Below are 23954 nucleotides of genomic sequence, written 5' to 3'. Positions count from 1 at the left end.
TCCTCCTCCCAGAGTGCGAAGAGCCTTGGCGTGACCCTGGACAACACCCTGTCGTTCTCCGCCAACATCAAGGCGGTGACCCGATCCTGCAGGTTCATGCTCTACAACATTCGGAGAGTACGACCCTGCCTTACACAGGAAGCGGCACAGGTCCTAATCCAGGCACTTGTCATCTCCCGTCTGGATTACTGCAACTCGCTGTTGGCTGGGCTCCCTGCCTGTGCCATTAAACCCCTACAACTCATCCAGAATGCCGCAGCCCGTCTGGTGTTCAACCTTCCCAAGTTCTCTCACGTCACCCCCTCCTCCGCACACTCCACTGGCTTCCAGTTGAAGCTCGCATCCGTTACAAGACCATGGTGCTTGCCTACGGAGCTGTGAGGGGAACGGCACCTCCGTACCTTCAGGCTCTGATCAGTCCCTACACCCAAACGAGGGCATTGCGTTCATCCACCTCTGGCCTGCTGGCTCCCCTTCCTCTGCGGAAGCATAGTTCCCGCTCAGCCCAGTCAAAACTGTTCGCTGCTCTGGCACCCCAATGGTGGAACAAGCTCCCTCACGACGCCAGGACAGCGGAGTCACTCACCACCTTCCGGAGACATTTGAAACCCCACCTCTTTAAGGAATACCTGGGATAGGATAAAGTAATCCTTCTACCCCCCCCAAAAAATAATAATAAAATAAAAAAATTTGTAAAGTGGTTATCCCACTGGCTATAGGGTGAATGCACCAATTTGTAAGTCGCTCTGGATAAGAGCGTCTGCTAAATGACGTAAATGTAAATGTAAATTACAAATTCTTGAGCTTGTTTTACTAATGTGACACATTCATTAGGCATTGTGCTACAGGCAGTATTACATGGACAATGTGTTCTTAATCAAGGACTAAAGACAGTTAGGGGGTTACGCGGTTACCCAAATTCCTCCACACAGGTTGGTCGTCTGAGCTTGCAAATTAACTCAATCCCATTTTCAGACAGGTCAACCTTCTTTTACAGTGACTCTGAAAGTGGGTCATCGGTGTAACCCAGTCAGTTCGTCTAGGCCTGGATGAGGTTTAGCCTAAATCCTGTGGCTGACCCATAACTTTTCCCCATGTCACCTTAGCAATTCTAGGTCAACTTTACTTTGAACTGAACTTTAAGTAACCAGATGATTATAAAACACACAAACAATACATTTACCGTTAACACCCTTATTAAGTCAAATGCTAATAAAAACATTTGATATTTAAAATAACACAACACCCATTTTTGTACAATTGATCATATTTAATATCTACACATGACATGTCAAAATGATATAAATCCGTTTTATGGCAGAAACCCTGCCTGATGAAACCACTTACTGGCCTTTAATAACCTTACTGACATGCTCAGTTAATCTTGAATCTTCAAAACGCTTCTCTTCTCCAGATCATTCATCTCTTTAAGAATAAGCGCAACGTTGTACCGGAGTTCTTGAAACTTGGAAACAGGCACCTAGAGAGAAACAAAAGCAGCACGCAGATACTGCGATGAGTGAGATGCACAACTTCGCCATCACACAGTATCTGCGCATGTGCACGGGTTCGCTTCACGCTTTTACAACATGGTAGCCACGGGACCAAAACAGCTGAGAAGTTGAGCCTCGCGCTTCAACGCTCTTAGTTGTTGTAGAAATTGATCAACTATGCTGTTTTCTTTCTGCATCTAGGTCATATCGCTGAGTCTACCTTTAAATTACCCAATTGTATTGAAGGAAATAACACTTATTAACACTATGAATGCTGATACCAAGCTCTGTCATACAAATGGACTATGGAATAAATGCAATGTCTGATCGCTTGTTTGAACACAGTACAATATTTATGTTTGAGGGAAGTGTTGGAAATACCAGACAGTTATATCATAATCCTTCACCATAAGATGTTGATAGTCTCAAACAGATGTTAACCATATTCTCTAGTCTAAACCATGTCGTCGCTACAGTTGTATAATGCAGGGACACACTGTTACATAGTAACCTACTTACAACTGTGATAAGCCTACATAATTACAGGCTGAGTAATTACACGTAACAATCTTTATATGCATTAGACAAACTTAAAATCAACCTCACCCTTGTAAGCCAGTTGTGAGGAGACATGCATATCAAAGCCATAACCAGCAAGTTGTTACAGTATTTTTACCTCAAAGCGATGGGCCTTTCCATCTGAGAGCTTCATCTGCATTAAAATGGAGGGCTGCAAGGCACGAGCTAGGGAGCTTCCAAGAAAACAACAGACTATGTGATGCATGTATTATTAAATCAGAGCCTTTAAGCAATTATGTTTTATTTTTAAATTCTCACTACACAATAATGAAATGTGTTTACTATTTATCAAACCATTTATTGTACTACTATATAATGATAACACTGCATGCATTTCATGGACATTTACAGTTCTCACAATATTTTCTCAGTTTAATTCTCTCTGTTCAATTTCTCCTTCAAAAAGTTGACCCTCCTATGTTATAGTGAAGAAAGTATAGTGTACCTTGTTGAAATGGCCACATCCACTCTCCATCTAAAATCCTTAAGGGAGGGTAATCGAGGCCCCTGCTGCATAGTCACTGCCTCCAGTGTTGTTCGTCTGAAAACAAACACAGTGAAAGCAAGGGACAGTGAGCTGATCCACAATCAGAGTCAGCACCACAGGTTTCTCTGTGCACAATAAACCCACCACTTAAGTGCTGGAAAACCTGGATTTTAGTTTAAGAAATAAATAACCTTTTCATGAAGTTTGTCATTTTGTGCATTCGGAAAGTATTCAGACCCCTTGATTTTTTTCAAAATGTTGTTACGTTACAGCCCGATTCATAAATTGATTACATTGTTTTTCCCCCCTTATCAATCTACACACAATACCCCATAATGACAAAGCAAAAACTGGTTTTTAGACATTTTTGCAAATGTATAAAATAAAATATTACATTTACATAAGTATTCAGACCCTTTACTCAGTACTTTGTTAAAGCACCTTTGGCAGCGATTACAGCCTCAAGTCTTCTTGGGTCTGACGCTATAACCTTGGCTCACCTGTATTTAGGGAGTTTCTCCCATTCTTCTCTGCAGATCCGCTCAAGCTCTGACAGGTTGGATGGGGAGCGTCGCTGCACAGCAAATTTTCAGGTCTCTCCAGAGATGTTCGATCGGGTTCAAGTCCGGGATCTGGCTGGGCTACTGTTCTTTGCTCCGTTCATCTTTCCCTCGATCCTGACTAGTCTCCCAGTTCCTGCTGCTGAAAAACATCCCCACAGCATGATGCTGCCACCACGCTTCACTGTAGGGATGGTGCCAGGTTTCCTCCAGACGTGACGCTTGGCATTCAGGCCAAAGAGTTCAATCTTGGTTTCATCAGACCAGAGAATCTTGTTTCTCATGGTCTGAGAGTCCTTTAGGTGCCTTTTGGCAAACTCCAAGCGGGCTGTCGTGTGCCTTTTACTGAGGAGTGGCTTCCGTCTGGCCACTCTACCATAAAGGCCTGATTTGGTGGAGTGCTGCAGAGATGGTTGTCCATCTGGAAGGTTTTCCCATCTCCACAGAGGAACTCTGGAGCTCTGTCAGAGTGACCATCGGGTTCTTGGTCACCTCCCTGACCAAGGCCCTTCTCCCCAGATTGCTCAGTTTGGCCGGGCGGCCAGCTCTAGGAAGGGTCTTGGTGGTTCCAAACTTCTTCCCTTTAACAATGATGGAGGCCACAGTCTTCTTGGGGACCTTCAATGCTGCTGACATTCTTTGGTACCCTTCCCCAGATCTGTGCCTCAACACAATCCTGTCTCGGAGCTCTTCTGACAATTCCTTCGACTTCATGGCTTGGTTTTTGCTTTGACATGCACTGTCAACTGTGGGACCTTATAGACAGGTGTGTGCCTTTCCAAATCATGTCCAATCAATTGAATTTACCACAGGTGGACTCCAATCAAATTGTAGAAACATTTCAAGGATGATCAATGGAAACAGGATTCACCTGAGCTCAACTTCGAGTCTCATAGCAAAGGGTCTGAATAGTTATGTATATAAGGTATTTATGTTGTTTATTTTGAATACATTTGCAAACATTTCTAAAAACCTGTTTTTGCTTTGTCATTATGGGGTACTGTGTGTAGATCGATGAGGAAATAAATCTATTTAATCCATTTTAGAATAAGGCTGTAACGTAACAAAATGTGGAAAAAGGGAAGGGGTCTGAATACTTTCCGAATGCACTGTATAACAACAAAATTAATTGTGGGACTATAGGCTAATGTTAAGCCATAACAGTCAACATACCGATTGCCAAACACCACACTTGCAAAGTCTATGATGAATTCCTCAGCTATCCTACAATGAAAGAATGGAATGTCAGCTGAAAACAATTCAAAACATTTCCATATAATATTTTGATGGTACAGTATGAATCATTGCTTTGAATAATGTAGACTGCCAAGTGTATAGTCAGTGTTTCATATTACGATAAATGCAACAAAAAAAAACACAAAAAAACCTTTGGGGTCATTTACACACTGACATTTTGTAATGTGTGTGATCTAATATACTGCCAGCTCCTTCTGTTATAAACAAATTATGGGGTTCTTGGATTGCCTATTGCAGGGTTCCCCAACTGGCGGCCCGCAGGACGAATTTAGCCCGTGGGTGGTTTTATTTGGCCCCCTAAGTTCTCTGAGCAAATAATAGACTGTAAAAACAGAGAGACACGTGATCGTATATAAATACAAGCAGGGTTTGAAATGATTATGTTTTGGTCAAATATCTGTTTGGGCTTCTTGCGGACAATTTACGGTCTACAAATTATTTGTAATTAGGCCCCCTACCATCCGTGGCTGAATCTAGTTGATGATCCCTGGCCTATTGTAAGTAGTTGTTAAATTCCTTGATATAGGCAAGATAAACTGTGATGCTTCACAGCTTTGAGATGTGATGAGGTGCTGAAGGTGACACATGGAAGAACCTACTTTAGTTCCCTTAGATCTTCTTTGAAGACCTAGAAGAGGTAAAACATTTTATTGTAGACGTTATGAAGGAGTCATGAAATCAGACGTTGTCTAGAAATCCAACCTGAGCATTGTGTATGAGAGTATGGTTTTAATACAACATAACAACAACCAGTTCCTTACCTCTTGTTTTAAAGATGATGTGGGGATACGTAATGCCTCTTTTAGGAGTCTGTACATTCCAGCCACAACATAACTCAACCGTTCTTCAGGGAGGGCAGCATTTTCCGCAATAGCCTTCATTGCTTCTCTGCAGTCCTTGCCCTCAATAGCATTCACCACCGCTGGGAATAGACACAAGAAAAGTGATGTCAAAATGGTTAACGTGTGTATGTGGACAAACCGGGGAGAGAGAGAGAAATGGAAACTAATTAATTTAACAATATACCTAAGTTAATGGCATGCAATTTAATAACCAACCTTTCAGTATTTTTCTAAACATTTCTTGGTCTAAATCCTTCAGCTGTTTAGCCATGATTTCGATTTCCGATGGTATCCTTCCTCCCAAAAAACTCGAGTCTTTGGATACACCAACCGCGACTTTGGCATGGCTTGAAGACATGATAATTCATATATATATAGCTAAACTTCTCGAACACACCTACATTAGTGTAACTTATTTTCAAATGATGATGTATTTGACCTGGCTAGCTGACTAGTTTCTCGGTTTATTTATTCCAGACCATTTCCGTAATGGTAGATCACATGATATGCCTTCTTCTTCTTCTAATGGCGGTCTGCAAATAAACGTTAAAGGTGCCTGCCGCCTCCTACTGTACTGAAGGGTGTGGTCAAGCATAGTTTACAGACTTTAGAATAAAATAAAACAAACAAACACAAAAAAATACATCTATGAAACCCTCCTACCTAATCCTGTACTACTAAGTAACTAAAAAGAGCCCTACTAACTTTTAACAAAAACAAACCCTCCTGCATCTCCATAATCCCTTCCAACCTCCCAACCGAGAGGCATCCATCTGCAGCCCCACAGCATAGCCTGTGATTAATTTCCCTGCACATATCCGGTGTATGTGACAATAAAACATCTTTATAAAAAAAAATCCTTCCTAACTTCCTTTCCTAGCTTCCTTTCATTTCCTCCATTTTATTCCCTAGATACCTTTCCTAGCTTTTTTTTTTTTTTTTGTCATTTAGCAGACACTCTTATCCAGACACACTTATTATTTTTATTTTATTTTTTCATACTGGCCCCCTGTGGGAATCGAACCCACAACCCTGGCGTTGCAAGCGACATGCTCTACCAACTGAGCTACACGGGGCTACAAAAATAGGTTATATTTATGTAACAGTTTTATTTCCGTCCCTCTCCTCGACCCTACCTGGGCTTGAACCAGGGACCCTCTGCACACATTGACAACAGTCACCCTCGAAGCACTGTTACCCGTCGCTCCACAAAGACCGCGACTCCCTTTATTTCCCTCCTTTCTAGCTTCCTTTCCTCCTTTTCTAACCCTTGATTTTCCTCCTTTCCTAGCTAGGAAAAAAGTTAAGGAAAGGGAGATAGGGAAGGAGGAGAGGAAAGGGAGGTAGGGAACGAGGAAAGGAAAGGGAGAGAGGAAAGGAATATAGGAAAGAAAAGGAGTTCACATGTACACTACCAGTCAAAAGTTTGGACACACCTACTCATTCAAGGGTTTTTCTTTATTTTTACTATTTTTTACATTGTAGAATATTTGAGATTCTTCAAATAGCCACCCTTTGCCTTGATGACAGCTTTGCACACTCTTGGCATTCTCTCAACCAGCTTCATGAGGTAGTCACCTGGAATGCATTTCAATTAACAGGTGTGCCTTCTTAAAAGTTAATTTGTGGAATTGATTTACTTCTTAATGCGTTTGAGTCAATTAGTTGTGTTGTGACATGGTAGTGGGGTTATACAGAGGATAGCCCTATTTGGTAAAAGACCAAGTCCATATTATGGCAAGAACAGCTCAAATAAGCAAAGAGAAATGACAGTCCATCATTACTTTAAGACATGAAGGTCAGTCAATACAGAACATTTCAAGAACTTTTAAAGTTTCTTCAAGTGCAGTCACAAAAACAACCAAGAGCTATGATGAAACTGGCTCTCATGAGGACCACCACAGGAATGAAAGACCCAGAGTTAGCTCTGCTGCAGTGGATAAGTTCATTATAGTCACAGAGTTCAAGTAACAGACACATCTCAACATCAACTGCTCAGAACTGACTGTGTGAATCATGCCTTCATGGTCAAATTGCTGCAAAGAAACCACTACTAAAGGACACCAATAATAAGAAGATACTTGCTTGGGCCAAGAAACACCAGCAATGGACATTAGACCATTGCAAATTTGAGATTTTTGGTTCCATTCGCCGTGTCTTTGTGAGAAGTGGTGTGGGTGAACGGATGATCTCCGCATGTGTAGTTCCCACCTTAAAGCATGGAGGAGGAGGTGCTTTGCTGGTGACACTCTCTGTGATTTATTTAGAATTCAAGGCACACTTAACCAGCATGGCTACCACAGCATTCTGCAGCGATACACCATCCCATCTGGTTGTGTGTTGTGTCATACCAACAGGACAATGACACAACACACCTCCAGGTTGTGTAAGGGCTAGTTTACCAAGAAGGAGAGTGATGGAGTGCTGCATCAGATGACCTGGCCTCCACAATCCCCCGACCTCAACCCAATTGAGATGGTTTGGGATGAGTCGGACAGCAGAGTGAAGGAAAAGCAGCCAACAAGTGCTCAGCATATGTGGGAACTCCTTCAAGACTGTTGGAAAAGCATTCCAGGTGAAGCTGGTTGAGAGAATGCCAAGAGTGTGCAAAGCTGTCATCAAGGCAAAGGGTGGCTATTTGAAGAATCTGAAATATAAAATATATTTTGATTTGTTTAACACTTTTTTGGTTACTACATGATTCCATATGTGTTATTTCATAGTTTTGATGTCTTCACTATTATTCTACAATGTAGAAAATAGTAAAAATAAAGAAAAACCCTTGAATGAGTAGGTGTGAGCTGCCCAGTGACACAAGCCTACCAGACGAGCTAAACCACTTCTATGCTCGCTTCGAGGCAAGCAACACTGAAGCATGCATGAGAGCACCAGCTGTTCCGGACGACTATGTGATCACGCTCTCCGTAGCCGATGTGAGTAAGACTTTTAAGCAGGTCAACATTCACAAGGCCGCAGGGCCAGACGGATTACCAGGACGTGTACTCCGAGCATGTGCTGACCAACTGGCAAGTGTCTTCACTGACATTTTCAACATGTCCCTGACTGAGTCTGTAATACCAACATGTTTCAAGCAGACCACCATAGTCCCCGTGCCCAAGAACTCTAAGATAACCTGCCTAAATGACTACCGACCCGTGGCACTGACGTCTGTAGCCATGAAGTGCTTTGAAAGACTGGTCATGGCTCACATCAACAGCATAATCCCAGAAACCCTAGACCCACTCCAATTTGCATACCGCCCCAACAGATCCACAGATGATGCAATCTCTATCGCACTCCACACTGCCCTTTCCCACCTGGACAAGAGGAACACCTACGTGAGAATGCTATTCATTGACTACAGCTCAGCATTCAACACCATAGTGCCCTCAAAGCTCATCACTAAGCTAAGGATCCTGGGACTAAACACCTCCCTCTGCAACTGGATCCTGGACTTCCTGACGGGCCGCCCCCAGGTGGTAAGGGTAGGTAACAACACATCTGCCACACTGATCCTCAACACGGGGGCCCCTCAGGGGTGCGTGCTCAGTCCCCTCCTGTACTCTCTGTTCACCCATGACTGCATGGCCAGGCACGACTCCAACACCATCATTAAGTTTGCCGACGACACAACAGTGGTAGGCCTGATCACCGACAACGATGAGACAGCCTATAGGGAGGAGGTCAGAGATCTGGCCGTGTGGTGCCAGGACAACAACCTCTCCCTCAACGTGACCAAGACAAAGGAGATGATTGTGGACTACAGGAAAAAAAAGAGGACTGAGCACGCCCCCATTCTCATCGACGGGGCTGTAGTGGAACAGGTTGAGAGCTTCAAGTTCCTTGGTGTCCACATCACCAACGAACTATCATGGTCCAAACACACCAAGACAGTCGTGAAGAGGGCACGACAAAGCCTATTCCCCCTCAGGAGACTAAAAAGATTTGGCATGGGTCCTCAGATCCTCAAAAAATTCTACAGCTGCACCATCGAGAGCATCCTGACTGGTTGCATCACCGCCTGGTATGGCAACTGCTTGGCCTCTGACCGCAAGGCACTACAGAGGGTAGTGCGTACGGCCCAGTACATCACAGGGGCAAAGCTCCCTGCCATCCAGGACCTCTATACCAGGCGGTGTCAGAGGAAGGCCCTCAAAATTGTCAAAGACTCCAGTCACCCTAGTCATAGACTGTTCTCTCTGCTACCGCACGGCAAGCGGTACCGGAGTGCCAAGTCTAGGTCCAAAAGACTTCTCAACAGCTTCTACCCCCAAGCCATAAGACTCCTGAACAGCTAATCATGGCTACCCGGACTATTTGCACTGCCCCCCCACCCCATACTTTTTACGCTGCTGCTACTCTGTTAAGTATTTATGCATAGTCACTTTAACTCTACCCACATGTACATATTACCTCAACTACCTCAACTAGCCGGTGCCCCCGCACATTGACTATGCAACGGTACCCCCTGTATATATAGCCTCCCTACTGTCACTTTATTCTATTGTATATATAGCCTCCCTACTGTCACTTTATTTTTACTTCTGCTCTTTTTTTCTCAACACTTTTTTGTTGTTGTTTTATTCTTACTTTTTTGTTTAAAATAAATGCTCTGTTGGTTAAGGGCTGTAAGTAAGCATTTCACTGTAATGTCTGCACCTGTTGTATTCGGCGCATGTGACCAATAAAATTTGATTTGATTTGATTTGATTTGTGTATTATGACTGGTACTGTGTAGCAAAGATTTGTATAACCAAACCAAGACAAATTAGTCATAGGGGTCAGAACAAGCAAGGAGGTGGGCAGAGCCAAGCACGAGCTAGCGAGATCCAATTGGAGTGTTCTTGCATATATTTGCATATTTCTGTTAGGAAACGCCTTCGATCAGTTTCAGGAGCTGAGTGAGCAGGTGATGGCTCGGGTGGATATGAGAGGGGATGTAGATAGTATGAATAACTGGGTGAGAACAGCGTTAGTGGGGGCAGCTACTGAGGCTATACCTAAGAGTTCAGGGAGGAGGAGGAGGAGGAGGAGGAAAGCAGTCCCATGGTGGACGGAGGAATGTGGGGCAATGGTGAGGATTAGGAACAGGGTCATTTAGAGTACTGAAAAGGACGCATAACTTCCAACATCTGATTCAGTATAACCAGGCCCAGGCCATAGTGAGAACTATCCGTCAGGCAAGAGGTCATGTTGGCATCGGTTCTGTGACACCATTGGAAGGGCGACACCTGTGGGAGAAGTGTGGAGGATGATTAAGAGGATGAGTGGGATCAGAAGGGAATGGGATTATCCAGTGTTGACGAGTGGGAAGGATGTGGCAGTAACAGATGAGGAGAAAGGAGAGATGATGGCCAAAGCATTTGTCCAAGTGCATAACTCCGCAAATCTGTCAGAGGAGGGGCAGAGGGGGAGAGAGAACACGAGAGAGGAGCATCCTGGAGGATGTAAATTATGCGTTGAGTGCACCATTTACCAGGGCAGAGGTGAAAAGAGAAATAGGTAAGGGTGGGTTAACTTCACCTGGGAAAGATGAGGTGTGCTATGTTATGTTATGTTGGCCCATCTTAGTGATGAGGCACAGGATAAGGTATTGGTGTTGTACAACAGAGTTAGGGAGGAGGGGAAACTACCAGGCAGTTGGAAGGAGGCAGTAGTGGTACCAATCCGGAAGCCCGGGAAGGATCCAACGAAGCCAACAAGTAATCGGCCAAGAGCTTTAACATCACATGTATGTAAGATTATGGAACGTATGATTACGGAGAGGCTAATTTACTTCCTGGAGAGCAGAGGGCTAGTATGCCACATCAGAGTGGGTTCAGGAAGGGTAGGGGAACTATGGATCCAGTGATCTGCTTAGAAGCAGTTGGTAGAGCATGGCGTTTGCAACGCCAGGGTTGTGGGTTCGATTCCCACAAGGGGCCAGTATGAAAAAAAAAAAAATGTATGCACTCACTAACTGTAAGTCGCTCTGGATAAGAGCGTCTGCTAAATGACATAAATGTAAAACTCTTTCCTTCTCCCACTGCCCTCTGGGCTTCCTCTCACTTTTGGTAGTGATTGGAAACGCCAAGGGGATGCTTCAGATTTATACGTTCGGTGAAATATCTGTCTCATTGTTCTATTTGTGCTTATAGTAGTATTTTCCGTGACATGCCATCTACATCCTCTTGTGGAGAGGGTAGAACGTCGGACGGAAAGACGATGGCGGAAGCGGACGATGAAGTGGATTCTGAATGCAATGGCGGTAGAATCAAGGAGAATTGGAGTACTGTCCAAAAGAATGGAAACGGAGTAAAGCAGTGTACAGTGATGAGAATGTCCCTTCGTGTCTATTAGGAGTACGGTTTGTTAATGAGGAGCAGCTGTACAGATTACCAATCTTGAAGAAACCATTTGAGATATCCAAACTGGTGGAGAGTGTTGGGTAAAGTGAAGGCGGGGAGGATCACGAGAGGCGGGCTTGTTTAGATTTGTTTGTGCTTCTGCGGATCAGAAGGAACGTGCGTTGCGTCTCACCCGATTTGATCAGTTTGAAGTCTCGTGTGTGTCTCTTAGGAACAGGGGGGTTATATCTGGCGTCTCGTGGGAAGTCGATTTTGAAGAGATTAAAAATATTCCTGGAGTGATTGATGCACGTTGGATGAATCGTATGTTGAAAAAGTGAAGTCTATCTGTTCTTTTGTTTTTTGATATGGAGTCGCTCCCTACTCAAATCCAGTTGGTGTATATAAACTACGGAGTTAGAGCATTTATCCCATACAAATGCAGTGTGATAATTGTAAAGCTTTTGGTTATTTTTCAAGTGTTTGCAGAAGGGAGAAGCCGAGATGTCCAAGTTGTGGAAAAGATCATATCATGTGTTTTAAAAGTGAGGAACATGTGACATGTTGCAATTGTGGTGGGAACCATGAAGCTACATCTTTCGATTGCCCGACAAGGGTGAAAGAGAATGAGGTGTCCAAAGTCAGGGCTATCCAGAGCATTTCATATGCAGCAGCTGTTAAAAGGGTTGAGGGTTTGAATGGTGCTCCTGAAGAGTCCATGGTGGTGCATAGGCCTTCACTGCAGGATGCATGGGATGTCTTTCACCAGCAGGACCCTGACATTTGAAAGGTTAATAAGGTGGACTTTGTGGCCTTTAAAGCTATGGTGATTAATGGCACTGCCAAGGTGGAGAGAAGGTCCGGGAAGATAGATATCATTGTGGAAGCGGCGGAGCGGTTCCTGGGACTAAAAGATTTCTCGGCGGCTGAGGAGTTACATGGAATATTGTCACAAGCCGTACCACCCTCTCAGGCCCTAGAGCCGGAGAAGGGAGATATGGAGATTTGAAAGAAGGAAGAAGTGGGAGTTTTGTTTTGTTTTTGTCAATGTACTATTTTATTTGGGTGGATTAAGTTAGTTTTCCTATCACATATGGATTTTATTTTTTACCTTGTTTTGGTTTTTCAACCCGTCCAATTGGTGGAGGCAATACACCTTTTTGGGTTGTAGTCTGCCATAAAACCCACAGAAGAAGAACAGAAGAAGAAGATGCTTGAGAGGGTAAGAGATGTTGAGGAAGGAGTAGATTCAGTTGTAAGTGAACATTTAAGAACACAATACTATGCTTTCTTGAATATATTCACAGATGGATCTAAGGATCCTAAAACAGGGAGGACAAGAGCAGCTTTTAGTGTTTCTGATTTTAAGGTGGCAGTGACGAAATGAGCAACAAATCATTTATCTGTTTACACAATGGTGTTGTTGGCCATACTATTAGCTGCAGAGTGGGTGGAGGAGGTGTGGCCAGACAGGGTAGTCATCTGCTCCGACTGCTGTGCAGCACTGATGAGTTTAAATTCATGTGTGTCTCAGAGCAGACAGGATGTATTGTATGAGGTTTTGCAGTGTTTGTATAGGGTGAAACATGGGGGTTATTTGTGATGTTCCTCTGGGTACCAGCTCATGTGGGAGTAGAGGGGAATGAGGAAATTGATATTATTGCCAAACAGGCTCTTAAACATCCTAATGTTGAGATGGAATTGTCAATCAGTAAAGCAGAAGCCAAGGGATTAATAAGAACAGTGGTTAAAAAATAAGTGGCAAGGATTGTGGAACAGGGAGAGAAAGGGAAGACGCCTGTATAAGATCCAGGAAAAGGTGGGGGCAGGGAGGTCCTCAGGCAGAGAGAGAAGGAAGGAAAGTGTAGTCCCAAGGCTGAGACTGGGACACACAAGGCACATTGAAAGGGGTGGGGAGACATCTGACTGGGAGGTGTGATCATTGTCAGGAGGAGATGGAGACAGTGGAACATGTTCTATTTCAGTGCCAGAAATGTGAGTGAAAGGGAGTGATTGTTATTAGATTTGAGGAGTGGAGTAATGGGATTGAAGAGTCAGGATTAAGTGAACTGCTGGGGAAAATCTTCAGGGGATTTAGTATTTAATTATGTCTTTAGTTTCCTTAGGGAGACGAGATTATTGGGTAGGATTTATAACTTCACGGTCTCTGGTCCACACTCCAGTCCAGTTGGTGGCGGTAATGCACCTTAAAGTTGGTTGCCATCCGCCATATAAAATCCACAGAAGAAGGACAAGAAGACGAATCTACTTCCTATTTTCAAGGGGGCGCAGTAGTTTTCAAAGCGTCGAATTGACGTGTGTGTGATTGCGAAGTTGCGTAGTGTTGTCAAAAGAATTTGCTCGGCGAGGGGAATTTGCAAATGGAGGAGGAAATAACTGTTTTTCTTTGAACAACGGCAGGTTTGTTGCTTGGTCAACTTCTTTCGACCTGGCAAGATGTTCCGCGGCAAATAATGTTGGGCGTATTATTTGCTAATGGATTATCTCGAACAAGCCAGCTAACGTTAGCTCTCTGCCTTTTCGATTTCGCAGAGGATTTAGCTAACGCTAACGAGGCCTCGTTGTTTGCCTTCAAAATTGTTGTATTTTTTGTCCCAAAAGAACTAGCTAACTAGATAATTAGCATGTACCATGTCGTTAACACTTGAAATGAACAAGTTAGCTATCTACTGTAAAGTTACCTTGTTAGTTAACTGACGCTAACCAACTCGGAAGCTTGCTTGGGAAGCTAGCTAACTAGATAGTTAGCCGTTGTTAGCAATGTTTTGTTAACAGACCGCTAGTCGCTACGCTTGCCAACCAAGCTCAGATAGATTCACTATATGTACAAAAGAATGTGGACACACCTTAAAATGAGTGGATTCGGCTATTTCAGCTACACCCATTGCCGACAGGTGTATAAAGTCGAGCACACAGCCATGCAATCTCTAGACAAACATTGGCAGTAAAATTGATTTACTGATCTGAAGAGCAGTGACTTTCAACGTGGCACCTTTCCAACAAGTCAGTTCGTCACATTTCTGCCCTGCTAGAGCTGCCCAGGTCAACTGTAAGTTATGTTATTATGAAGTGGAAATGCCTAGGAACAACAACGGCTCAGCTGCGAAGTGGTAGGCCACACAAACAGGACCACCGAGTGCTGAAGCAGGTAGTGTGTAAAAATTGTATTTTGCAACACTCACTACCGATTTCCAAACTGCCTCTGGAAGCAATGTCAGCGCAAGAACTGTTCGTTGGGAGCTTCATGAAATGGGTTTCCACGGCCGAGCAGCCACACACAAGCCTAAGATCACCATGAGCAATGCCAGGCGTCGGCTGGAGTGGTGTAAACTCGCCGCCATTGGACTCTGGAGTGATGAATCACGCTTCACCATCTGACGGTCCGACAGACTAATCTAGGTTTGGTCGAATGCCAGGAGAACACTACCTGCCCCAATGCATAGTGCCTATTGTAAAGTTTGGTGGACGAGGAATAATAGTCTGGGGCTGTTTTTCATGGTTCGGGCGAGGCCCTTTAGTTCCATTGAAGGGAAATCTTAACGCTACAGCATACAATGACATTCTAGACGATTATGTGCTTCCAACTTTGGCAACAGTTTGGGGAAGGCCCTTTCCTGTTTCAGCATGACAATGCCCCTGTGCACAAAGCGAGGTCCAAACAGAAATGGTTTGTTGAGATCGGTGTGGAAGACCTTGACTGGCCTGCACAGAGCCCTGACCTCAACCTGATCAAACGCCTTTGGGATTAATTGGAACGCCGACTGCGAGCCAGGCCTAATCGCCCAACATCAGTGCCCAACCTCACTAATGCTCTTGTGGCTGAATGGAAGCACGTCCCTGCAGCAATGTTCCAACATCTAGTTGAAAGCCTTCCCAGAAGAGTGGAGGCTGTTATAACAGCAAAGGAGGGACCAACTCCATATTAAGGCCCATGAATTTGGAATGAGATGTTCGACGAGCAGGTGTCCACATACTTTTGGTCATGTAGGTAGGTAGCTAATCTGCTTAATTATCCAAGTGAAAGGAGCCTTGTTTAACATTTGTCCAGCTAGCTAGCTAGCTAACTATGAAACATTTTCTAATTACACTTATTTCCCACTGTTTTTCTCAGGTGGAGAAAACAAAATGTCTGAGGCTCGTTACGAAAAATTCCTCTCTCCCGAGGAGCACTTTCCACTACTGCTGTCTCAGCGAGGGAACATCAGTGAGGCAGGCACATTGGATGTCAGTGACTTTGGCTGTCAGTTATCCTCTTGTCACCGGACAGACCCTCTACGCCGCTTCCATAGTAACAGGTAAGGCTGATGGCTAGCTACTTGTTTTTGACTTGCATTCCACTTTTTAAATCAAGACAGTATTGTAACAGGCTAAACTAACCACACCAAAATGTCCCTTTTGTTGACTGTTTTCAGATGGAACCTGACTTCTTGTGGAACCAGTGTGGCCAGCTCAGAATGCAGTGAGGAGCTGTTCTCCTCCGTCTCCGTGGGAGACCAGGAGGACTGCTACTCCCTTTTGGACGACCAGGAGTTCACCTCCTTTGACCTGTTCCCGGAGGGCAGCGTCTGCAGTGACGTGTCTTCCTCTATCAGCACTTACTGGGACTGGTCAGACAGCGAATTTGAGTGGCAGGTATGTCCCCCCCAATGTGATAACATAAATATTATTGTCGAGTTATGTTGGTGGTTGTTCCATTTGGGTTAATAATGTTTTTTGTTTATCCACAGTTGCCTGGAAGTGACATAACCAGTGGAAGTGATGTGCTCTCTGACATCATACCCAGTGTTCCCAGCTCCCCTTGCCTCTCCTCCAATAGAAAGACCAAACCACATAGAAATTTGGATGAGCTCCCCTGGAGTGCTATGACCAATGATGAACAGGTATGGAGACCAGCTCTCAAATTCACAATGCCAGGAATTATAAAGCAGTGGTTGCAGATGTTACATGCTTTATCTCTCTATCAGGTGGAATATATTGAATATCTGAGCAGAAAGGTCAGCACAGAGATGGGGCTACGAGAGCAGTTGGACATCATCAAGATCATTGACCCGTGTGCACAGATATCCCCTACAGACAGCGAGTTCATAATTGAGCTCAACTGCCTGACAGATGAGAAACTGAAACAGGTGAGTGAATGGCACAATATGACAACATTTTAAAATTGTGACACTGTGTGCTGTGCAGTGTACTCTGATATAAATAAATAAATAATTAAACTTTTCAGATGTGTGAAGCTTTAACATTCCTATCCTCCAGGTGAGGAACTACATCCGGGAGCACAGTCCGCGGCAGCGCCCCAGCAGCACCCGGGACAGCTGGAAGAGGAGTGGCCACAGCAGTGCTAGCACTAGTGGGGTGAGTGGGGCAAGCAGCAGCAATGCTAGCTTGGTCAGCAGTGCCAGCAGCTCCACCGGATCCACAGGCTCCACGTCCAACTGCAGCACAGCTAACATCAGCCGTGCCCACAGCGACGGGAACCTGTCCAGTGCCGCTGAGCGCATCCGTGACTCCAAGGTAAGGAAGGGGTTTCACTCTGACTGTTAAAGTTCACTATGGCTTTTGAATAGCTCCTCAAGTTTTCAATACAGATTAAACAGCTACTTAAATCTAAATTGCAATTCGACCCAAAGCAACAACATACAGTGCATTCTGAAAGTATTCAGACCCCTGGACTTTTAACACATTTTGTTACATTACAGCCTTATTCTAAAATGGAGTAAATCGTTTTTCCCCCTCATAAATTACACACAATACCCCATAATGACCAAGAAAAACAGGGAATTTTATTTTTCTTTGCAAAAAAAATACATATATACTGAAATATCACATTTACATAAGTATTCAGACCCTTTACTCAATACTTTGTTGAAGCACCTTTGGGAGCAATTACAGCCTCTAGTCTTGTGTATGACGCTACAAGCTTGGCACACCTGTATTTGGGGAGTTTCTCCCATTCTTCTCTGCAGATCCTCTCAAGCTCTGTCAGATTGGATGGGGAGCGTCACTGCACAGCTATTTTCAGGTCTCTGCAGAGATGGTCAATCGTATTCAAGTCCGGGCTCTGGCTGTGCCACTCAAGGACATTCAAAGACTTGTCCCGAAGCCACTCCTGCGTTGTCTTGGCTGTGTGCTTAGGGTCGTTGTCCTGTTGGAAGGTGAACCTTCTCCCCAGTCTGAGGTCCTGAGTGCTCTGGAGCAGGTTTTCATCAAGGATCTCTCTGTACTTTGCTCCGTTCATCTTTCCCTCGATCCTGACTAGTGTCCCAGTCCATGCCGCTGAAAAACATCCCCACACCATGATGCTGCCACCACCATGCTTCAAAGTAGGGATGGTGCCTGGTTTCCTCCAGATGTGACGCTTGGCATTCAGGCCAAAGAGTTGAATCTTGGTTTCATCAGACCAGAGAATCTTGTTTCTCATGGTCTGAGAGTCTTTAGGTGCCTTTTGGCAAACTCCAAGCGGGCTGTCATGTGCCTTTTACTGAGGAGTGGCTTCTGTCTGGCCACTACCATAAAGGCCAGATTGTTCCAGTGCTGCAGAGATGGTTGTCCTTCTGGAAGGTTCTCCCATCTCCACAGTGGAACTCTGGAGCTTTGTCATAGTGACCATCGGGTTCTTGGTCACCTTCCTGACCAAGGCCCTTCTCCCCTGATTGCTCAGTTTGGCCAGGCGGCCAGCTCTAGGAAGAGTCTTGGTGGTTCCAGACTTCTTCCATTTAAGAACGATGGAGGCCACTGTGTTCTTGGGGATCTTCAATGCTGCAAACCTTTTTTGGTACCCTTCCCCAGATCTGTGCCTCGACACAATCCTGTTTCGGAGCTCTACGGATAATTATTTCGACCTCATGGCTTGGTTTATGCTCTGACATGCACTGTGGGACCTTATATAGACAGGTGTGTGCCTTTCCAAATCATGTCCAATCAATTGAATTTACCACAGGTGGACTCCAATCAAGTTGTAGAAACATCTGAAGGATGATCATTGGAAACAGAATGCACCTGAGCTCAATTTCTAGTCTCATAGCAAAGGGTCTGAATACTTATGTAAATATGGTTTTTCTGTTTTTTATTTTTAATAAATGTGCAAAAATGTCTACCGACCTGTTCGCTTTGTCATGATGAGGTATTGTGTGTAGATTGAGGAACAAAAATAATGTAATCCATTTTAGAATATGGCTGTAACATAACAAAATGTGGAAAACGTCAAGTGGTCTGAATACTTTCCGAATGCACTGTATATCAGAGCTAAGCCAATTTCTCTTAGACAACCGGAGTTCAAGAAATATTACTTCCAAAATGTATTTAAAAAACTGACAGAAGTGGGTGATGCTCTATCCTCCCTAGAGAATTGGACCAATGATTTGGAAATCTCCCTCGACAGGGAAGCTCAGAAGAAAGTATTTACCAGCGCCAACAGCATCTCGCGTAATACAAAAATAAATCTTATCCAGTATTACGCAGTATTTTATGTTTAACTAGCTTTAATCTCCCTAGAATAGATTTTAAAGAAGTCCACCAGGGAGGAGTATTTAGATGACGTAATTTTGCTTCCCTCTTCTTCCTGTAATTGTATGCCTGGTCGAGTAGTTAGCTTAAAAATGCTACAAACTGTGCTAGTATACTAGCTACTGAACCACGGATGGGAGGCACAGACAAGTGGAAAAAATAAACTGACACTGAAACGGAGGATGTTGACAAGCCAGAGGGAAAGCGGGAGACCTGCATTGTGAAAAAACACAATGAACGAACGTTCACTTTGAAGGCTGCAGTGAGGTTCAAAAATATTTAAACAGTTTGTTTTAGCTCTACTCCAGCACGTTGGCTTTGAAATGATACAATGAATGAGGTTACATTTAATGTAGAAGTGTTTAGAAGCATATTCTAAAAAATACCCTCAAATTAAAGCTGACAGTCTACATTTTAACTTCATAGTCATCGTGTCATTTAAAATCCAAAGTGCTGGAGTACAGAGCCAAAACAACCAAAAATATGTCACTTATTGGGACATCAATGTATATATTCCTCCTTGCATAATTATTGCAGTCACCTCGTGGTGGGAATTACTCTACACGAGGTATTCAAATGGATTCCTATTTGATATGTACACACTCCTACAGTTTAGTAGTTTTGCGCAGCGATAACGGGGAAATATTCTCAATGTAGGTGACCTTCTGTAAGATGAGGTGACCAGATATAATGGAAAATGGATCCCCTGCCTCAAGTAAAAACCATTTAGCCTACATTTGAGTCATGGAACCGTAGCCTGAGCCTTTGTTGTGTGCTTGGTGTGCCACTGCCACACATCTCTTATCTTCTTGTCCTATTTGTTGTAGAAACGCTCTAAGCAGAGGAAGCTGCAGCAGAAAGCCCTGCGTAAGAGACAGCTGAAGGAACAGAGACAGGCCCGCAAGGAGAGGCTGAGTGGCCTGTTCCTCAACGAAGAGGTGCTGTCACTCAAAGTCACAGAGGAGGAGGACCGTGTAGAAGACGTGGTCGACGTCTTGATGTGACAAGAATGAATGAGTCAGTGTTCCCTCTAAGCCTCACAATAACATCCTCCAGTAATGTCACAGCTGGTCCCACACCCAGTCATATTGAAGCAAAGCTGCCCAATTGGGACCGTTCTTGAGTTCTAATTGATGTCCTTAGATCTGGACGCCTGCACACACAAAAATGGTTCTAGTTCTCTTTTTTCTCTCCATAGCTTTATGTCTTAATGTATGAACATTGGGAGTAGGATTCTGCTGAGGCAAATATTGAATGTGAGTATTCAAGTAAAACGACCAAATGTAACTTAAAATAAGCTTAAACTTCCTAATTCTTTGTGGTTCATTTAATCTTGAAGGCATAGAGGGAACACTGAGTCACTGCATGGGAAGTCATCACCATTGGCATAATGAGTTATAAATGCTTAACACAGCTTCTTTTGTTTTTATTGAATTTGTATAAATGCAGTTAATCATAAAGAACAGTTTTTACATCAAGTTTCCCCTTTAAGTTAAAATATGAAGGCTTACACATTCATAAATGCAACATGGTTACATGGTAATACAGTGTTGGCCTCTAACAACTCTCCATAGCTTTTTATTTTCCATGTCTTTTGTGCATGGAGTCTAGGGTTGAGCATGACATGTAAAATAATGCAGATATCCATTGCATTGCACACGGGAGATATTTTTATGTTGCTGAATGACATGAAAATGTCTATGACTGCATTGTCTTTGAATGGGAAGGTATTTCATGATGTCCTGGCTTACTCCTTGGCTATTGGTCCTATCCTGTAGAACGCTTTATTCTTTAAACTTCAACAGGTAACACTAACTGCTGTACATTAGAAAATGTATTTACCTTAGAAGCATTAGTTTGCTTATACTTCTGTATAAAGTTATGCTTTTAAGTAATTCTGAAAACAATATAGATCAACTAGATATTGTGAGTATATCTTTATTTTGAATGAAAGAGATGATTAATAGCCATGAAACAACTATTTCTGTAATTGTTGTACCATTCATTCTGGGGAGGAAAGGTCAACGGACCAAGATGGGACGTATTTGTTGCTGCTTTCTTGGAAGTCCAATTATATAAGTTGTTGTGTATGTCACAACCATGTATTTACTGACCTGCCCGAGGTGTTGGAAATATAGTGTTGCAGAACAGAAGCATACCAGAACTCAGTTTCAATAGTAATGTAACGCAGAATGAGGAATAAATTGCCATCGATGCATCATATTTTCCTTTGTTTCTTTTAGTTTTCATTAGAGGTATCACCTTTATCAATTGATAAACTACTTCTAGATTGGCTTTTGCAATGCAAATGGCCACAAGGGGGCAATGTCTTCCAAGATGTGTTCACACCTTGGCCATTAACAAGGGCAATATACAACATCTCTTGAGACAAATTAGAATTACACAACCGAAATGTATTCACAAAAAACATGCTAAATATGACTTTATTACACCTCATTTTACTAGCCTATACTTAGTCATTACATAAACAGGTTTCTTCTGTGGCTGACATTTGTTAAGACTAAAATAGTGTATTTCATTGTGTAACAGGATGCGGTGGCTAAGGAGTTCATCATTTGAGCTTCATTGCAAATCAATTTCCTCTGTCATAGACTGAAGGTCAATAGGTAGTGCATTAGCTAGAAGAAATACATCATAGGTATAAACCGAGACAACTGTTCTAAAGGGGCAGATAGTGAGTAAATGAAGGCGATGGAATTGATCTGTGATTAATCTGTGTGTTAGTGACTCCTCACTGTCCAGGGTACATTAGAAATGTGTTTGTTTAGCTCCATTAGCGTTATCTGGAAGAGATACAAGCACATACTCAGCTAGACCGTAATGGTGATGGATGTTCCATATCATATTGGATCTTTTAAAAAATGGTTATTCCAACCACTAACTAAAAATAGTGGATGCTAAATTATCTGATTTAAACTTAGCTCTTATAATGTAATACTTAAGATGTTAATCGAGAAAGTAATCGTTCATGTGGCGTATCTGACGTGTACTGTTTTAGAGGCTTATTTCCCTGAAATGGATGCCTGAAACTCAATCAAATCTGGTTATTTTGTCTGCACTTGGAATAAAGTCTGGCAAGTATATCCAGAGAGGAAGAGACGAAGCGAAATGATTTACTCCACCCAAAATATGTCCATGTAAGATAAGCATTTTTTTGTACGGAGGTCTATGAGAGAGTGTCTAATTACGTCAGTCCTATTTGATGGAATATACGTTTTGTAATGTTTAGGCTGTTATGAATGTACTGAAATAAGGAGATGCATGTGACATTCCGGCAACTTTGAGAAAAAAGACTACTGTAAATTAGATGTGCCTGTTGTTCACAGGTGAGTAGGAGGGCTGGGAATTGCCAGGGACCTCACGATACGATATTATCACGATACTTAGGTGCCGATAAGATATGTATTGCGATTCTATATGTATTGCGGTTCGATACTGCGATTTTGATTTATTGTTCAAAACATATTGTTCACTATGTCTGCTGCAGAGGGACAAGAGAGAGCTATAATAAAAATGAGTTTTGATCAGTCATGAAAATAAAAGTGCTGAAAACGTTGGCTCGCCATTTCAAAAAGAAGATTGAGGCCAAGCTATAGGTGGAGAAAGTTTTGCTGCAGGTACAGCCAACTAGCGCTAGCTAACGTTAACTACCTAGCAAAAATAAATAACGGGCTGAGAATGGCTGCAACAGGGAATGGGACCGTTACACAGCCATCGACACTGCTACTGCTACACCAGTGCATCAAGCCTTATATCATGCACAATGTAATGTCCTTTTTAATCAATTCTCTGTTGACCCAAGCAATTGAATAGTATACAATTTATGGAGCAAGAAGTGCTGAAGAACTGATGTAATAATAGGGCAACTCATGTGGCAGCGAACCGATGATGCCAGAGCATGAACTTCTAGTGGTTATTTATACTTACAAAGAAACATTGAAATCTTACTGAGAAAGGACGGGCCCTCTCAACTCACCACATCCTCTTTTCCAAGAAAAGCATCAGATACAGTACTGATGCACCCACTATTTCTCTGAATTGCGCTGAGGGAGGCAAAGTCTGCATAATTTGAGAAAATATCCTGTATGAGAACAACCAATTGCCAATTGTGGGGATCTAGATGTGATGACTAGCTTAGAAAGAATGCATTAATGATTAAACATAAAAGGTTTGTACTGTACTGATATAAATTGTTTCACATAACAAGCTGTGATTCATGTGAGGAACGTTAGGGGGTAGGATGAGATAAGACTTGTATTTCTCACAGACACGAACACTGCCTCTTTGTGATCTGTGAACCGCGCTCAAGGACGTAGGTACAGGGGAACAGTGTCTATGGGTGCTGACTCTACAGGTTGTGATGAAAACAACTTATGCCTGGCAACAGTGTGCAACAGTGGAGCGCCAAGGGGCTGGGACCAGCCTGTGCGCCAACGGATAGGCTGAGTAAGTCTAAACCACGCTCAGTCTCTACTCTGATAGGCCCAGCAGGGAGCGGGAACTATCTCTGTCAGAGTATTTTAAGAAGAACTCATAACAATGGCTTAGTTCTCTGAGTGCCCTGCGTGGTATTTCAGTGGACCCGTATATACGAACATCATATTTACCATTGAAGTATTTTGCATTAATTAAAATACTAGTCTATTTTAGAAGTCGTGTTGACCTCTTTTGTTCCTAATACCAGATTTGAATTGACGCAACTTAACACAATGCAGCCGCTACCTTTCTTTTCTGTAGTGTACACAGACAGACTGTCCTGTAGAAATAAGTATTTGGTCTTGCACCACTGCCTTTCTGATGGTTGTATTTGTCCCCATCCAAGAGAATAGGTGAATCAGAGCCACAAATTGGTCCCTGTGCTT

At 43.2% G+C, this 23954-nt stretch overlaps 2 protein-coding genes across 4 annotated transcripts; one reads left to right on the top strand and one right to left on the bottom strand.

Moving 5' to 3' along the window:
• Positions 1–796: 796 nt before the first annotated feature.
• commd5 (COMM domain containing 5) lies at positions 797–5753 on the bottom strand. 2 transcript variants are annotated; one of them, XM_045205760.1, is made up of 7 exons: positions 5435–5752; positions 5138–5298; positions 4976–5004; positions 4293–4343; positions 2518–2613; positions 2170–2245; positions 797–1480 (listed from the first exon to the last, which is right to left on the bottom strand). In XM_045205760.1, exons 1-7 carry the CDS (start codon positions 5574–5576, stop codon positions 1379–1381), a joined length of 657 nt encoding a protein of 218 aa, XP_045061695.1. In that variant the 5' UTR covers positions 5577–5752; the 3' UTR covers positions 797–1378. The 2 variants fall into 2 exon arrangements, with proteins under 2 accessions (XP_045061695.1, XP_045061698.1); XM_045205763.1 differs by lacking the exon at positions 4293–4343 and having other exon boundaries at positions 5435–5753.
• Positions 5754–13815: 8062 nt separating this feature from the next.
• Positions 13816–21294, top strand: LOC121544908 (protein FAM199X). 2 transcript variants are annotated; one of them, XM_045226244.1, is made up of 7 exons: positions 13816–13961; positions 15677–15860; positions 15978–16197; positions 16293–16445; positions 16530–16691; positions 16822–17079; positions 19899–21294. In XM_045226244.1, exons 2-7 carry the CDS (start codon positions 15691–15693, stop codon positions 20073–20075), a joined length of 1140 nt encoding a protein of 379 aa, XP_045082179.1. In that variant the 5' UTR covers positions 13816–13961; positions 15677–15690; the 3' UTR covers positions 20076–21294. The 2 variants fall into 2 exon arrangements, with proteins under 2 accessions (XP_045082179.1, XP_045082173.1); XM_045226238.1 differs by having other exon boundaries at positions 13817–13965.
• Positions 21295–23954: the final 2660 nt, after the last annotated feature.

Source organism: Coregonus clupeaformis, chromosome 2 (genome assembly GCF_020615455.1).
Source record: "Coregonus clupeaformis isolate EN_2021a chromosome 2, ASM2061545v1, whole genome shotgun sequence".
NCBI classification, from domain to species: domain Eukaryota; kingdom Metazoa; phylum Chordata; class Actinopteri; order Salmoniformes; family Salmonidae; genus Coregonus; species Coregonus clupeaformis.
This window is presented reverse-complemented; position numbering and strand designations above follow the sequence as displayed.

Coding starts and splice junctions, on each gene's coding strand:
- commd5 (XM_045205760.1), bottom strand. CDS start 5,576: ATGTCTTCAAGCCATGCCAAAGTCGCGGTTGGTGTATCCAAAGACTCG. Junction 4,344..4,975: donor GAAGATCTAAGGGAACTAAA/GTAGGTTCTTCC, acceptor CTTTCATTGTAG/GATAGCTGAGGAATTCATCA. Junction 2,614..4,292: donor AGTGTGGTGTTTGGCAATCG/GTATGTTGACTG, acceptor GTTTGTTTTCAG/ACGAACAACACTGGAGGCAG.
- LOC121544908 (XM_045226244.1), top strand. CDS start 15,691: ATGTCTGAGGCTCGTTACGAAAAATTCCTCTCTCCCGAGGAGCACTTT. Junction 16,446..16,529: donor CTATGACCAATGATGAACAG/GTATGGAGACCA, acceptor TCTCTCTATCAG/GTGGAATATATTGAATATCT. Junction 17,080..19,898: donor AGCGCATCCGTGACTCCAAG/GTAAGGAAGGGG, acceptor TATTTGTTGTAG/AAACGCTCTAAGCAGAGGAA.